This window comes from Bos javanicus, chromosome 10 (genome assembly GCF_032452875.1).
Source record: "Bos javanicus breed banteng chromosome 10, ARS-OSU_banteng_1.0, whole genome shotgun sequence".
Taxonomy (NCBI): Eukaryota; Metazoa; Chordata; class Mammalia; order Artiodactyla; family Bovidae; genus Bos; species Bos javanicus.
Genome location: NC_083877.1, coordinates 15,482,943 through 15,500,437, shown reverse-complemented (window position 1 = coordinate 15,500,437; position 17,495 = coordinate 15,482,943). Strand labels below are relative to the sequence as shown.

General features: G+C 48.4%; 1 protein-coding gene across 6 annotated transcripts in view; it reads right to left on the bottom strand.

The window, feature by feature from the left end:
* The window catches only part of CORO2B (coronin 2B), a 149,211-nt gene that overhangs the window by 59,983 nt on the left and 71,733 nt on the right, over nucleotides 1-17,495 (bottom strand). For 4 of the 6 annotated variants that reach the window (XM_061430188.1, XM_061430186.1, XM_061430189.1 and 1 more), the window contains one exon: nucleotides 11,210-11,410. In XM_061430188.1, coding sequence (XP_061286172.1) covers nucleotides 11,210-11,410 — 201 coding nt within the window. Of the gene's footprint in view, nucleotides 1-11,209; nucleotides 11,411-15,301; nucleotides 15,471-15,995; nucleotides 16,098-17,495 lie in introns of those variants that run through there. The other 2 variants (XM_061430190.1, XM_061430191.1) reach the window with 2 other exon arrangements.

The following is a 17,495-nucleotide window of genomic DNA, read 5'->3' as shown; positions in this document are numbered from 1 at the left end:
CAGGCACTCACCTGGTACATAAGTGTGCCCCTCGCCCGCTCTGGAGGGCTCTGGGTGCCTCCCCTTTAGGCAGTGTGTGGAATGCCAGGAATGCTCACTGCTAGGAATGCTCAGGGGACTGTTTGGAGGCCAAAGACAAGCCTCCCCACTTGCTGCCTGTGGATGCAGAAGCCCACGGGCTAGTTCTGGGCCCGAGTGGACTGAGGAAGGGGAGGAGATGGGCAAAGCCCTTGGCATCACCACAGCTTTTAGCTCCAGCACACACTCCATGCCAGGTGATGAGCTAAGTCCTAATTTAGAACCTTATTTAATCATGGTGGCACCTGAGGAATAAATGCCATTATTATTTCACAAACAGGGAAAAGTGAGGCGCAGAGAGGTTACATACCCATGGCTCCTCGCTAAGGGACGGAGCTATGATTTCTAAAGGTATGCGAGTCTCCATCAGAGGGAAAATGGGGAGCAGCCCAAGGTAACTGGTTTTGTTACGGGAAACACTGAAACCACCCACCCCCGCCGGGCAGCACAGTAACCATTTGTATGAGTTATTTTACCACAGGAGGTCCTGGTAAAAACATGGAACTAACAAGCCACCACCAACTGGAAGAATTCGGGAAAGGTCAAAAAGAGATATCACATGTCCTACGAACCTCCCAGGGTCCTCCTTGCTGGAATCCGTCTTGGCTGAGCAATGCATGTGCCACCAGGAAGAGCCCTGAGTCAGAATGATTGGCCAGAGAACAACCCAGAAACTAATCCCATCACCATAAAACCCCAGACTCGGAGTCATGGGTCAGAGAAGTCCTCCTGGGTTCCCTGACCCTCTTGGTCTCCTGGGTTCCCCTACCCTACGCTCCTTCCCAGTAAAGTTTCTTGCTTGTCAGCACATGAATCTCCTCAGACAATTCACTTCCGAGGGTTAGACAAGAGCCGCTCTTGGGCCCTGGAAGCAGTCCCCCTTCCTGCAACAGTTTGGAATCTAGGGTGGTGCTTGTGGTCAGAGGGAGGGCCCATGGCCCAAGTTCATGGAAACTAGTGGACCAGGTCCTATTACTTCCAGCTTCACTGACTCTGCTAGGAAAGAGAAGAATGAATCAAATGGAGGCCCTGGCCCCAAACAGAGGGATGGACTCTTTGACCCCTCCAGAATACCCACCAGCCAGCCTGCATCCTTAGTCCATATCCCTTCCAGAGACAGCACCCAGTCCATTATAGAGAAATAAAATCAGGGAGCGACACTTCCACTTCTGCTGAAGAGCCTGCCTTCACTTTTCTCAAAAATAAGCAGTCGTTCTTCCAAAAAAGGGAAAAACACCAAGCAAGGCTGTCAATCTCAGGCCTCAGACAAATGCAACGAAGTTGAGGCTTCTCTCTCTTTCTTCCCCTTTCCCCCAAGTCACTTACTGTACACGCAGGCTGTCACAGGCTTTGAGATGCAAATTGCACCAAGCAGAAGAACAAAGAGCAACTGGAGAAAGATCTGAAAGATGGATTCGGAAAAGGTTCTCTTAATTCTTCGGGAGAGGGGAGACCTCTGCACAGAGGGGAGCGGGGATGAAGATCTGAGGCTTTTTTGTGGGAGAGAGAAGGATTGAGAAGCCCAGGGCTGACAATGGGGAGTGATGAGGAGGGAGTGTTATAGAAATCATGCAAGCCGAGGCTCTGGGTGAGCAAAAAAGCCTGCTTTGATTACAGTCCTCGGCACTGAGCTGGGCACTTTCCCCTCCTTCTTTTAATATCAGGCATCACACATATTACATACTTTGACTCATGGAGCTAACCTGTCTGTCAACGTTCAGGTTTGATTCCAGAGCAGTTGGGTTGGGCAATACTGCTCTAAGGGCTTGAAGGGGAGGATGCAGCCCTCTTCAGCTTGGGAAGCCCCTACAGGGCACCACATGGTCCTTGGGGCTTGGAGGTGAGGGGCTCCCAGAACCAGCAAAGAGAAAACCCCAGCCGGGAGACGTGGCGTGGTGCTTCTGGGACCGAGCCGCAGGTCATACCCATGCCCACTTGCTCAGCACCCCCTGTGTGCAGACCCTGTACACCTCAGACACCTCCCTGCCTCAGGGGCTCTCAGCCTAATCAAGGTGGCTGGACTGCAAACTCCATGCAGGTGGAGATTGGTCATGTTTACAGTGGCGTCCCCAATTCTAGAACTGTGACCGAAACAACAGGTACTAAATAAACATTAATAAGCAGGGTGGCGGGTGGGTGGGTGACTGTATAGGTGAATGGTTGAATGAATGAAGAGATGGGTGGCTAGATGGATGGATGAGTGGATTCATGGATGGACAGATGGATGGACTAACCACATAGAAAAGAAGGAAGCATATAGACAGTACTCCAAGCAATAGACACAAAATGCCTCGGATGGGTCCTGGGAGGGGGAAAGCTTCATGGAGCTGGCCTCATTGGAACTGGCCCTTGAGAGATGAGAAGGAACAGTTCTTATGTTCTGCACAGTGCCTACCAGCACGCAAATGAGGACATATTTGCATAAAAGAGGGGAACGGAATGTGAGAGCTAAATTGAACTCTGGGGATCACGTGGTCCAACCCCATCACTCTGCAGAAAGGAAAACTAGGGCACAGAAAGGTGAAGTGACTCGCCTAAGGTCACTCGGCAACTAAGTGGCATGGCAGAGACTCAAGTGAGGTCTGTTTGCTTCTAGAGTCTGATCTCTTGGCCCTGTCCTATGCCACTCTCTTGCTCCAGGGCTCTGCTCTCCTCACTGAGATGCCTGTGGATTTGTGCTGCTTTTTCTGCCCCAGCCCACCTCCACCACCCATCCCTGCAGGGCTGGGGAGACTCAGAGCAACTGTCCAGCCTTGGTTAGACCTCCACCCTTGAATAGCAGAGACAGGAGAAGCAGCAAGAGGAGGCCACATTGACTGGGCTGGGGAGGGCGACAATGCGGCACCCCACCCCAAGATCCAGGGGAAAATGTTCCACCACCAGATTGCCGAGACTGAGCAGACATGAAGGGGGAAAGTGGAGGCCACAGGCTTACACAGGAGATAGGAGTGACCCCCATCTGGAGATCAAATGCAGCATCCCAACCCCAGAATTCAGTTATTTGCATTATACACAGCTAAATCCGAACATAAATGAACCAGGGATTCCAGTTTCTGGAGAATGCAGTTAACGTCCATCATTTTGAACGGCCAGCAGGATGAACAGTTAGGATGAACCTGTTCAACAGGGGCTTCCCTGGTGGTTCAGTGGTTAAGAATCTGCCTGCCAATGCAGGAGACACGGGTTCGATCCTTGGTCTGGGAAGCAAGATCCTACATGCCATGGGGCAACTAAGCTTGTGCACCACAGTTACTGAGCCCAAGCTCAAGAGCCCAGGAGCTGCAAGCACTGAACCTATGTGCCACAACTACTGAAGCCCACGTGCCCTAGAGCCCATGCTCCGCAACAAGAGAAGCCACTGTAATGAGAAGTCTCCACACTGAAAGTAGAGAGTCGCTGCCACTTGCCACAACTAGAGAAAGCCTGGGCGTAGCAATGAAAATTCAGCACAGCCAAAAATAAAGAAATACATAAATAAAAATAGCTCCCTCCCTGAACCATGGAGTTGGTTCCTCGAGCAAGACATGGGTAGGACTCTCTCAGAGACTTCCAACCCACTGGTCCACCAGTGAGATGCCCCTTGGACATATCAGAGACAAGGCCTGGTGCTACTTGGGTCTCAGTGCCAGGCATGGGGCTGGGTGCCCAGGGCATGCCCCATGACTGAAGGAGTGGTGCTCTCCTGTGTGGTCCTCTGCTCCAGGATGCCTCCCCCCAGCTCTACTTGCTGACCGAGATTGCTGCTTCTGTCCTTCAGAGACAAAGCTTCCCTACCTTCTAGCAAATACCTGTTCTCATGGCTTCCAGAAAAGATGGACACCTGAGGTGTCAGAATATCACAGGAGTTTACAAAGTACTGGCTGAATTAATGTTCCATGTTGAATTAATTCATAATGTTCATTCATTAACTCATAATTCATTAATTCATAATGTTCAATTAATGTCCAACTCCACTTGGAGGTGTGGAGATGTTCAAGTGATGGTAATAATAATACAAGGCACCTCTAGACACATGCCTCTTCCGAGTCCTCTTACAGAGATGGGCCGGCATGTGGCCAGGGGAGCCCTGGTTTTAAATTCTGCCACTCGTGTGCTGTACAAGTCTCCAAGGAGTCTCTTGACTTCTCCAAGGCTCTGTTTTGTCCTCTATAAAATGGGACAAACAACTGTACTTTCATCATGGGGCTGGAGATGAGATTTGAAAAGAGCTGGTATGTGAGACCCCCAAAAGCTCCCCAGAGCTGAGGACTGCTGGGTTGTAAGGAGAACCCAGACCCCTGATGTCCAGGCCAGGTTTCCTTCCTTTCTGCCATGTACCACGTGGGTAGTAGGTAGCTGGCTAATACTTAGCTGTGCCAGGCCCGGCTTCCAGCTTCAGCCTGGATGTGGAGGCGGCAGGTGGGCAGCCCTGGTGGAGTGTGGCAGGAAAGGGGTGGTGTACCTGGGGAGGCCCGAGCGGTTAATCAGGCCTCTGGGCACCGTGCCTGCTCCCTGGAATATTCATAAGGCCCCTCCAGCTGTGCCAGGCAATCAGGGTGCTGATTGCTCCCCCATCTGCAGCTTAACATTCCACTCCAGAGAGGACAGAGCTGGCGGCTGAATGTTAACCAGGGGGAAAACCGGCCTTCACAACAGCCGCCTGAACACGAGCCTGGGAAAGACAAATCCACCCCTTTCAGATCTGCCAGCTCGGCCAGAACTTACCCGTCCACCAGCGTCATGGGCAGTGGAAAGAGTTTCAGATTCAGAAATAAGTGGGCTGGATTTCCAGTCTGGTTCTGCAGCCTCAGTTTTCCCAACTGTAAAATGGGGATGGTTCTACCAAACCCCCTAAACTCAACATTCAAAGAACTAAGATCAGGGCATCCAGTCCCATCACTTCATGGCAAATAGATACGGAAAAAATGGAAACAGTGACAGACTTTATTTTTTTGGGCTCCAAAATCACTGCAGATGGTGACTGCAGCCATGAAATTAATAGATGCTTTCTCCTTGGAAGAAAAGCTATGACAAACCTAGATAGTGTATTAAAAAGCAGAGGCATTACTTTGCCGACAAAGGTCTGTCTAGTCAAAGTTACGGTTTTTCCAGTAGTCATGTATGGATGTGAGGGTTGGACCATAAAGAAAGCTGAGCGCTGAAGAATTGATGCTTTTGAACTGTGGTGTTGGAAAAGACTCTTGAGAGTCCCTTGGACAGCAAGGAGATCAAATCAGTCAATCCTAAAGGAAATCAGTCCTGAATATTCATTGCAAGCACTGATGCTGAAGCTGAACCTTCAGTACTTTGGCCACTTGATATGAAGAGCTGACTCACTGGAAAAGACCTTGATGCTGGGAAAGACTGAGGGCAGGAGGAGATGGGGGAGACAGAGGGTGTTATGGTTAGATAGTCATCACTGACTCTACTGATATGAGTTTGAGCAAACTCCAGGAGATAGTGAAGGACAGGGAAGCCTGGAGTGCTGCAGTCCATGGGGTCTAAAAGAGTTGGACATGACTGAGCCACTGAACAACCACCACCATCTAACCCCCAAGAGGGTTGATTAAGACAGTTTGTTGGACTGGAGTGCTAGACAAAGGCAAGCCATCATTGTCTGTTACTGTTGCTGGCATACTCCCTCCCCTGGGGGAAAGCTTGTCATCACAAATATTGAGGTCTCAGCAAGCTGGCTTGGGGGGAAACTGAGGAAGGAAGAGAAGCTTCTGGAAGAGTCGGCCTCAGGCTTGGCCTCAGGGCAGATGCCAATCTTGTTAGTCTCATCTGGCCCAAACCTCTCAGAGAAGCAAGAAAGGAATGGGAAGGGCATTTGACAGTAGATGGCCAAAAACCCAGAAAAGAACTACAAAAGCAGACAGCGGCTTTCTGCGTGCTCAGGAAAATAGTCTGGAGCCATGCAGGGCAGGGACAAGAGTGTGCCCCTGTGAGTTCACAGCGCATGAGTAACGTCCAGGCAACGACTAGACCTCACCAAGAAACAGTCGGAACCTTGCCTGTGTTTCTGTTGAATAATACAGGAAACTGTTTTCAGAGAGAGTTCTATCTAAACCAAGAAAATTAAAAACTGGAGCTAAAATAATAGAATCTTCTTCCTAGAAAACTGACCAATGAGGAACAGTTCATCTCTCCTACTGGCAGATCAGGAGCGGGTTCTGAACTGGGCATTCTTGTTATTGCTGTTTGTTAGCCCTTGTCCTCCCTACTCCCCCAGGACCAGCCAGCCCACAGCGGTGGGCTCCGCCCTGACCACAGGGGCAGGAGACTGAAAGCTTTGACCCAGGGGAAGGCAGGCCCCTCTCTGGGCTCAGGACTCTGTTCCATAGAGTCTCAGACATCAGGGTCCTGCCTCAGACTAAACCAACTGCTCAGCCCTAGGATCTGCCTTGCCCCTACCCTTCAGCGCCTCATCCTCACTCAGGGTACTTCCTGCTAGCCTGCACTACAGCCAGCTCAGAAGCACGTGTTACTTTGGGGGAAAACGTCAACAAAATACGTAAAGGGAGGGCTGACCTGAGTCCCTACTCTGGGCTGTTTGTCTTCTGAAACCTCAGGGCTCCCTCTTTACATCAACCAATTGTTTTTATTTCTTTTTTCCCCCTAAAGTATGAAACATTGTGCTCATCTAAGATAAATTTAGAAGACATAGTTAAGGAATAAGAAAAAAAATGAAAGAGCGCTCATGACACCAATACTCAGAAATAACCACTTTTAAACCCGTAGGTGTATATAGAAAGAGAAGTCGCTCAGTTGTTTCCAACTCTTTGCAACCTCATGGACTGTAGCCCGCCAGGCTCCTCTGTCCATGGGATACTCCAGTATTCTTGCCTGGAGTATGGGCAAGATCTTGCCTGGGATCTTCCCGACCCAGGAATTGAACCCAGATCTCCCGCATTGCAGGCAGGCTCTTTACCGTCTGAGCCACCAGAGAAGCTTAAAAAAGTGAAAGTAGCTCAGTTGTGTCCAACTCTTTGCAACCTCATGTAGCCCGCCAGGCTCCTCTGTCCATGGAATTCTTCAGCCATTCTGGAGAGGATAGCCATTCTCTTCTTCAGGGGATCTTCCCAACCTGGAGATCGAACCCAGGTCTCCGCATTTTGATTGGATTCTTTACCATCTGAGCCACCAGAGAAGCTCATATATTTTCCCAGTCTTTTCCAAAAAGGTAGATTGCTACATAGATATCATTTAATGGGATTAATTAGATTTTACCTTTTTTTTTCCAGCTAGCAGTAGGTGATAAAATTTTCTTATTAAATATTCTACTGCATTGGTGGTTCTTGAAGTGTGGTCTGGGGACCCCTGGGGATCCCTAAGACTTTTTCAGGGAGTCTGTTGGGTTAAAACTATTTTCATAATAATAGGAGACATTATTTGCCTTTTCACTATTGTTCTCTCAGGTAAGTATACAGTGAAGTTTTCCAGAGTCGTATGATGTTTGATATCTCAGCAGGCTGAATGTAGAAGCAGATATTCAAATTCAGCCACCTTTTATTAAGCCAGAGTAATTTAAAGAGATTTGCAAAAATGTAGAACAATGTAATTCTCAATTTTTTTAAATATAATAATTTTTCATAAAATAGTTTTCTGTGAGGATGTGAAATGGGTTTATTATTAGGCAAATAAATACATATTTTTGATTTTCCTACATTTTTATTTTGAATATGCTAAATATTTTTTTTTTTAATTTTATTTATATGCTCATCATTTATCTTTGGCTGTACTGGGTCTTCACTGCTGCAGGCTTTCTCTAGTTTCGGTGAGCAGGGGCTACTCTCTACCTGCGGTGTGCAGGCTTCTCACTGCTGCAGCTTCTCTTGTGACGGAGCACGGGCTCTGGGTATTCGGGCTTCAGTCGCTGCGGCGCATGGGTCCAGTAGCTGCAGCTCACAGGCTCTAAGGCCCAGGCTCAATATTTGTGGCACACGGGCTTAGTCACTCTGAGGCATGTGGGATCTTCCTGGACCAGGGATCGAACCCATGTCTCCTGCATTGGCAGGTGGATTTTTTATCATCAGGGAAGCCCCCCGAATATGCTAAATATTAATGGGTATATGGCTATGTAAGCAAAAGCTCTTTGGGGTCCTCAATAATGTTTAAGAGCATAAGGTGATTCTGAGGCTAAACACGTGAGAACAAGTCCTCTACGTCAGCACCTTTGGTGACTGTGTGGAACCCCTGTGTGTGGATGGCCCCGAATTTGCTCGTCCATTTCTTTATTGATGGATCTGCAGGTTGCTTCCAATCTTCACTGTTATAAAAGTGCCACAGAAATCCTTGAGTACCTGGGACTTCTCTGGCAGTCCAGTGGTTAAGACGGTGCTTCTATAGCAGGGGCAGGGGTTCGATCCCTGGTGGGAGAACTCAGATCTCACACACGACATGCCATGTGCAGTGTGGCCCCAAACCCCACTACCACCCACGGAAAGCAGGTGGCAACCCACTCAAGTACTCTTGCTCCCATAGACAGATGTAGCCTGGCAGGCTACAGTCCACTAAACAAACAAACAAAAAAACCCAAAAACCCCCAACACCACCCCGCTTCAAAAAGCAGATCGAGTACCTATATAGAGTGAGAACTTCCTGAAATGAAAGAAAACAAGAGAAACTAACTGGAAGACTGAGCCATCTCTATTAGTCTATTATTAAATTAAACAAAATGTATCACAGGATATGAACAAATAAGGTTGAAAGACCATGTACACTGAACATACATGCATGTGTACAGATACATATGTTTCCAAAGACAGAAACTTATGCTCTATAAAGAACTCTTTTCCCCTTTGCTGTCCATGAAGTGTTTACAGAAGCTGACCATATTCTAGAGCAGAGTTACAGACAACATGAAAGTCTCTGGTACCATTACAAAAATGGAGAGGAGTTTAGAAACTTCAAAGCAATTTGAGAGAGAAATTTCATTTCTCTAGAAAATAATTTTAAAAAATGATGCATGCAAAAAAAATGAGTACAAAAATGCCGTAAACTTTTAAAAATATATATGCTTGAGAGTATTTCTGTAGAATACATTCTAGAAGTGGAATCACTGGGCCAATGGACACATCTTTAAATGTTACTAGATATTGCCAAGTTACCTCTGTTTACACCTCACCAAGAGTAAGATGTTAGATCATCAAATACTCAGAGCATATTTGAGTGCCTGCCCTCACATCTTTGGCAACACCAAAGATTATGACTCTTTTAAATCTTTTTCTACTTAGTAGGCTAAAAGATATATTCTATCTTCTATAAATTGCTTATTCATAGCCTTTGCCCATTTTCTATTGGGTCCTCTTATTGATTTTTCTTAACTCTTTATATATATGTGTGTGTGTATATATATATATATATATATCTCCTGGACATGCAACTTTTGTCTGTTATATATTGCAAATATTGTACTCAATTATGTTGCCTGCCTTTTAATTTTGCTTACATGTCTCACTAGAGTACAAAAATTACCTTTAAAATATTATTATAAATTTATTCTAATCTACTAATCATTTCCTTTATGGTTTTATGGATTCTTAACTAGCTTAGGAAGCCTTTCCCTGTCTTATGATTTTAAAAATACTCTCCATTTCCCTCTAATACCCTTGCAGCTTTTCTCTTTCTTTTTCAATGTTTAGATTTTCAATCCATCTGGAATTAATTTTTGTTTTGTTATGGTGTGAGGCATTGACTGTTGACCTTTGCAAACCATGTAGTGGAGTATGGCAGGGTGTCAGCAATGGACTTGAGCCCCAGTAAGAACCAGCCCATGTGTTTCTAGCGACCTGCAAGCCTGCCTACTGCAGCTGGAGGTGAGCTGGTCCCTGTGTGGACAAATATCTGAGCCCATCTGGCTCAGGAGGGGAGACAAGCTACATTTCAGAATCCTTCCTAATGGGATAGAGCTGCTGTGAGCATCTGCAAAGTCGACAGGGAGAGTGATAACACTTCCAAGAAAGTACCAGAACATCTTTATCTGGTTGTTTGGTTCTCAAAGAGCTTTCTGCCCATCACCCTCTCAATGCCAACATCACTATGGAAGTGGAAGGGGATTTAAGGGGTCCAATTTACCATTACAGGAAAATAAGGTGCAGAGAGGTTAAGTGACACGCCCAAGGTCACACTCCTGGTGAGCGACAGAGACCAACCAGCACCTAGATGTCCTGCCCCCAAGCCCACAGCTCCTCAGCCAGCTCCGTGAGCCAGGCTCCGTGTCACTGTCACTGTGGCTTCCCTCTTCCATGGAAGGGAGGGTCTGGCCTAAGGCATTCCCAAATCTGAGCCCCCACCACTGTGGGCAGGTGAGACTGGAAAAACCCATCCTCCACCACCAGCTGACAGAGGCTTTATGGTCCCAAGGATTCCTTGGGCACGGTACCTCCTTCTCTCCCCAAGCGTTTGGCGGAGGTTGGGAGAGGAGATGAGTCAGGCCGGGGAGGGAGAGCTCAGCCATAAACAAGCGGGACTGACAGCAAGCGCTTTCCCCGAGGCATGAGGCACGTGACCTTCCACGGGCCTCCGGGGACTTCGCCTGAATGGCAGAGCTTCAAAATTTCATGATTTAGGCTGTGCAGATTGAATCTGCTAGATTCATGAAGGCGGCCACAGAAGAGAAGAAGCTTGTAGAGCGGAGGTGGGGGATGAGAGAGAAGGTAAATTATTCCTAGTCCCTCAGTGAAGAGCTTGAAATGTTATTTTTAATGGGTGTGTCATTTTTGCAGATCCCTGCCCGATGTGGCTATGCTGGATCTTTAGCCTCTCCAGCTCCAGAACTAAAGGACACTCAGGAAAGACAATCGTAGAGCCAGATCTAGCCTGGAGATCAGATGATCCAGTCTCTCAGGGTCAGTGGAAAGCCCAGGAACCTCAAAGCAAGTGACTTGTCCAAGTTGGGGGTTCTGGGAACAGATCTCAGTCCGCCTAGAGAAACGTGTCCTTTCCTGGATGTTCCTCAGGTCCCCCAGCTGCACCTGTTCTGGTGATTCTTGGGGATAACTTTGGGGAATGTGCAGCCACTGGACACATGATGAAAAAGTAAAAGGTGGGGGGCAGGGAGATATAGGGCAACAGGCCCAAGAATGACCAAGCAGGGTTTCTCTCTGTCCTGGGGCAGCAGCCAGGCCTAAGGAGGTGTGGGGGAGCCTACCTGTTCCAGGGGAATGACGAGGAAGGAGCCACCCCCTGCGCTCTCGGTGACGATGGCCAGGAAGCGGGCGTTGACGGCACAGAAATGGTTATCATGCACATTCTTGGTGATGGGGATGCCGTCAAAGCAGTGCTCCCGGTTGGCCACCTTCCCATAGACGTTCCGGAACTTGGAGCTGCGGTACTGCGGACGCCAGGACATCTGTAAGAGGCCAAGAGAGACACGGGTCAGGCCAGACTGTCCCTGAGGAGCTGAGCTGGGCACGGGCGGGAGGGAAGCGGCTCTCGAGAATTTAGGAGGTGAGGAAAGCCCGGTGCCTGCCCTCGGGAGGCAAAGGGAAGGAACCTCCAAGAACCAGACACCTGGCCCTGTGCAGGAGGACTTACTCTTTCAATAAATTCCCGCAAGAGCAAAGACTGGCACGAGGGCACTCACCCATTTCTTCGTTCAGTATACCCGCCCACACCACCTTTCAGAAAGGATGGGGGAGCCTTTCACTTCCAAGGGATGTGCCATGTGATAGAGCCGACCATCCATCCAAAACATGTCTGGGCTGCCTCTCGCGTGTCAGAAATTGTGCTTAATTTAGTACGGGACGTGCAGACAGAGGAGGCTGGGTGTTCGCAGAGACACAGAACACTTCTGATGATGAAGGGTGGGGGAGGAAGATGGCCCCACTATGTGCCACAAGGCAAATAACCCCCCTTGATTGTCTCTAGGGCTCCTAACCCACAAGTACACCCCAGAAATCTCAGTCCTATACATCATCATCAGGCCCAGAGAGGTTAAGTGACTTGTCCAAAGCCACAGAGCTAATGAGTAGAGGGCCATGGACACAAGTCTCCTGACTAGAAATCTGAGACTCTGCTATGCCAGATTACTCTTTGGAGCAAGGTTTCTCTATGTGTGACCCACAGGTCACTTGTATTAAAAATTTTCCGGGATGGGGGAGGTTTCTAAGCCTCCCATATCATTTGTTAGAAATGCTGATTCCTGGGTCCCAATCCAGACCTACTGAATCCAATATATTGGGAATGGGGCCCAGACACAGGTATTTTGATCCAGCTTTCCTGCCCCAGTGAGACAGAAGTGCACTGAAGTTTGAGAGCCCTTGTTCTAGAGAATGGAATGGCACCCCTCCTCACCCTTCCTGTCCACCATCCACGAGACAGAGCCCGACTGACCAACCAGCTGGCCCCTACTGCATGCATGTCCCGTGCTAGGCACTGCAGAGAACACAGATGCACACGGACGGATGTGCAGGTGAAGGACAGGATGGGCAGCCTGACCGCAGAGTTCAGCTTTGCTGTAGGATGGCGCCTCCTATCGGAAACCCTACAAATGGGCGCCATGGCAGGTGGAGCCCAAGTGGGTGCTCTCCTGGCAGAGAGGCATCCAAGCTCAAAGTACCCAGCTGGGGTCTGGCATTCAGTAGGAGCTCAATAAGTGTTTTATAAATGTGAACATGCGGGCTTCTCTGGTGGCTCAGTGGTAAAGAATCCGCCTGCCAATGCAGGAGACATGGGTTCAATCCCTAGTCCGGGAAGATCCCACATACTGCAGAGCAACTAACCCAGGGAGCCGCAATTACTGAAGTCTGCACACTCTAGAGCCCGTGCCCAGCAACAGGAGACGCCACTGCAGTGAGAAGCCCGTACGCCACAATGAAGAGTAGGCCCTACTCGCCACAACTGGAGAAAAGCCTGCACAGCAACAAAGACCCAGCACAGCCAAAAATAAATGTTTAAAATTGTAAAAAAAAAAAAAAAAAGTGAACATGTTTCTGAACTGGCTCTGCCATTATCTGCCATCATCCACCCCCTTCTCTTCCTGTCCAGTCTCCCGATATGCCTTGAGTCTCCCAACCCATCTCAGGACAGAAATTTCTTCAGATGAAATTCCCAAGGGGATGGAAGGCAAAAGGAAAGAACCACCACAGAATCAGGAAACCAACCCTGGGAATTTGCCTGAAAACAGAACTTTGCATTGGATTTAAATAAAGCCAGGAGCTCAGACACAAAGGCCTCTTTATTGAAGGAAGAAGTTCAGATCCAATGAGGAGAATCCCAGGGATTCTTCAGGCAAAGCCTCTTCCTGCCAGCTCTCAGTCCTCTACTCCCTCAGGCCACTGCCCTCCTCTCCTCTCCTCCCCACCTCCCAGCCTCTGCCTACACTGTACCCCTTCCCACCTGCCTTCTCTTCTCTCTGCTGAGTTCTGCCCACGACTGTTCATGACAAAGTCCTGCTGAGAGCCAAGCACACTTTCTGGCTATGTGATCTTAGGCAAGCCCCTTCTGACCTGATCCTCAACAGGATTACATCAGTGATGCCCTGATTGCAGTCCCAGGTGGTCACTCATGTTCCTTTACATGAGATGAAGTTTTTAATTTTACTAGCCAGGTGTTTATTTTTATTTATTTATTTTTTACAGATGTTTTTAATGTGGGCCACTTTTTTTAAAAAGTTTTTTTTTTTAATTGAATTTGTTATAATATTGCTTTTGTTTTATGTTTTGTTTTTTTTGGCTTCGAGGCATCTTAGCTCCCCAACCTGGGATCGAACCCGTACCCTCTGCATTGGAAGGCAAAGGCTTAACCACTGGACTGCTGGGGAAGTCCATCATGTGTTTATTTTAATTTGTATTAGAAAAAACATGTAACTTATATGCCAAATCCGTGATTTCACAGATATTAGTGCTAAGAAAGCTAAGTTTAAAAATAATGAATTAATTCAAAGAAAAATACAGTATGAAAAATATAGTATGGGTGGTACATGGCCCTGGCAGAAATTTTGTCTGATATTGAGTACTGGCAATCACTCTGTCTCTTTCAGGTAGAACATTCTAGATTCCATAGTCCTCCCAAAGAGAAAGGAGCCTGCTCATTCCAATCTCCTGTTCCTTGTAGGCACAGATCTGGTCTGGAAGGCCTTCGCCCTTTTCTCTGCCCTGTCCAACCTTCAAGGCCTGACTTGAATCTCACTTTCAAAAGTCCAGCAGAGAGAACCTCTGTTGGGATCAGCCCCAGCCTGCATCCAGGGAAAAGCAGAGAGCATCTTGCAGCAAGCCTGGCACTGCTTCTCCCCCATCAGTTGGTAGACTGCGGCTGATCTCTCCGCAGGACCTTCGGAAGGATTAGGGGAAGGAGGCCAGGGGGCCCTTATCACTGGACCTGGACCTTCACCCCGCATGAAGCCACAGTGAGCATGCCTGACCGAGTGCTGGACTGGGAGTCTGCATTTCTGGATTTTCACTCCCCATTCTAACTCCTACTAGCCTCGGAAAAACAATTTGCCTCCTTGAGATGTTCTAAAACAAGAGCCATAGTTTCTGACTTTATGTGGTTACTTTAAGACTCAAAATGAGATATGTAGATACAAGATCCCATCCAAGATAAGATCGCACCACCGCTCCTGTGGGCCCAGTCGACTGAGAGGAGTCTGGAAAGCATCAGACACAAACCCTGAGTTCAAATATCTTAGGAGCCTTTGGAGGAGATGAAACCAACGCTTGAAAAGTAGTGAGAGGCCAGGGAAGCAGAGGGCACTGGGGTCGGCTTCCTGGACATGGGGGCATCTGCCAGCGTGGGACACTGAGAGAGCCCAAGGCACTGTCCACAGTCCCTCGGGAGGTGGGAGTTACGACGTCCTTGTGGTATGGAATGGGAAACAGACCCAGCCCAGGTCGGCCAGTAATCACGCACAGGATCCACTGGGACCTGTTCTGACTCTGCAGACCTGATTATGCTTTTTCCAACTTCTTATCATAAAATACTTCAGAAAACAAAAATAGTTGAAAGCATGGTCCAGGAATCACCCACCACCTAGGTTCATACACATTAGCATTTTGTCACAATCCCTTTCTCTCTGTGTGCCTGTCTTTCTTCCTTCCTTTTTTTTTTTCCAGTTTTGTGGAATTAGTTGAAACGAAGCTGCCAGCATCATGACTCCTGTCCCCTTATTACATCAGCCTGCATTTCCTACAAAGGAGGACAGTTTCCTACATGAGCATATCATCATTACCATATCTAAGAAAATTAACAATTCCTCAATACCATCTAACACCCAGCCAATATTCAAAATTCTTCAAAATACCTTTTACAGGGACTTCCCCAGTAGTCCAGTGGTTAAGAGTCCATGCTCGCACTGCAGGAGGCAAGAGTTTGACCCCTGGTCAGGAAACTAAGATCCCACATGCCATGCTGTATGGCCTAAAAAACCAAAGAAATTCCTTTTACAGCTATTCCATATTTTGAACCAGGATTGGGAACTGTGTTGTTCCTATGTATTTCATTTGGTTGTGATCTCTCTTTTGCCTCCTTTAAATCTAGAACACTCCCATTACTTTTTTTTTTTTTTTTTAATTTAAAGTGACACTGACTTTTTAAACACACCAAGTCAGTTGTCTCAGAAAACGTCCTCGTGAGGGACGTCCCCGGTGGTCCAGTGGTTTGGACTTCACCTTCTAGCACAGGAATGAGGGTTTCATCTCTGGGCAAGAAGATCCCAGATGCCTTGGGGCTAAAAAACCAAACCATAAAACAGAAGCAATGTTGCAACAAATTCAACAAAGACTTTAAAACACAGAAGAAGAAGAAAATGTCCTAGTGATTTGTCTCATGTTGCTTTGTGGTCTCTTCAAAGCCATTCTTGGATTCCCTATAAAGCTGAGGAGTCAAACATAAAGCTTTGATACAATTCACATTAAAGATGCCCCTGTTATTAATCTCTGGCTTGGGTGAGGGTGAGCATATAGAGGAAGGGACAGAGGGAACTTGAGGGCACGCACCTGGCTGAGCTGGTGGCAGTGAGGGCGGCTGGCTAGTGCCAAGCTGTTCTGGAGGGTAGTGAACAGACAGCTGGAGGACCTGGGAGGCCGGATCAGGCACTGGCAGACACTGCGGGCCAAAGCGGAGCATCTGGAGGCCCCAGAGGTCTGACCGCTCCACCCGCGCTCACCAAGGGGCTGACTTCATTCTGAGGTCAGATGCAGGGGTGTGCAGGCAGGCAACAGCAAAGCCTCCTCCCGCTGCTGCAGAGAGAGGAGGCCATGCTGAGGCTGGCACTGAAGGAGACACCCAGACCTCAAAGGGAAATCAGTGTGGCAGCTAAGAGGTCCCCTGAAAATCTAGCCCTTTGCCCTTTGCCCCTAGCCCTGAAGCTCAGCCCAGATCCTGGTGGATTCCCCAAAGCTAGTTCCAGTGAGGGCAGGGCACACACACTCTCTCTGAATCTTCCAGGAGCAATTAGCACAAGACTGAGATACACTGGAGCTCCCTAAGAGGAAGGATTTTCTTAATGGTGAGAGCTGCCTAAAATGGAAAAAGAAGGTATCATGACAGGTAATGAGCCTCCCATCTCTGGGAGGATTCAAGGTTCAGGTAGATGACCTCTGGTTAAGGGCAACGTGGAAGGGAGATGGGACTAGATGGCCTTCCAGCACCCCCAAATAGACCTTGTGTTGCACCAGAGAGGAGGGCTGGGTCAGAGAGTCCCAGGTCAGAGGCCACCCTGGCCAGTGACATTCCTTCTCTGTAACACAGGGATTCCAATGTCTCCCAGCTGGGTTGCTGTGACACAGAATGACAACGGTTTTCGTGGCATTTGGCATCTCCCCCAGGCCTCCTCACATTGCTGATTAGTGCAGAGTCACTTATGTTAAGGTATGAATATTTTCTCTCTCCCAGTACTAGACTGCAGGTTATGTGATCATCCTAGTCCTTCTGGGCCCTGCAGAGTCCCTCCCCCCCAGGCCTGGCCCTGGACTCCTGCTTAGCAGGAGTCTTCTGGTCACCCTGTTGAATGATCTCTTGGTTCGGTGGGAGGGCAAGGGCCAAGTGCAGGCACACTTGCCCGGTTCCTTGGATGCAATGGGATGAACCTCACTCCAGGGCTGTGACTTCAGTTTATTGAGATTTTGAATTTTCAGCTCATACCCTTACTCCTGGCCACAGGATGAGGGGCCTGGTCCTTATGCTCAGCCCGTGAGGGCTCTGGGCCCAAGCCCTTCTTTGTGGTGTCTGTCCTTTTGGTCACACAGCCCTGTCTCCTCTGGGCTTCTTGTCACCAGGATGCAAGGTCTCTTGAACTCAGTACAGCGCTCAAGACGGGGCTTAACGAGTCTCTTGCCATGGACAGCACAGTATCAGCAAGGCGACCAGTTCCATGACCCTCCCCGGACACCACCTCCACATCTCCTCATTTGCCCCCAGGTACAGCTGTCCAGGGGGCAGAGCTGGACGGGTACTACAATCCCATTGAAAGTATCTGGTGCATATGTGACTAATTC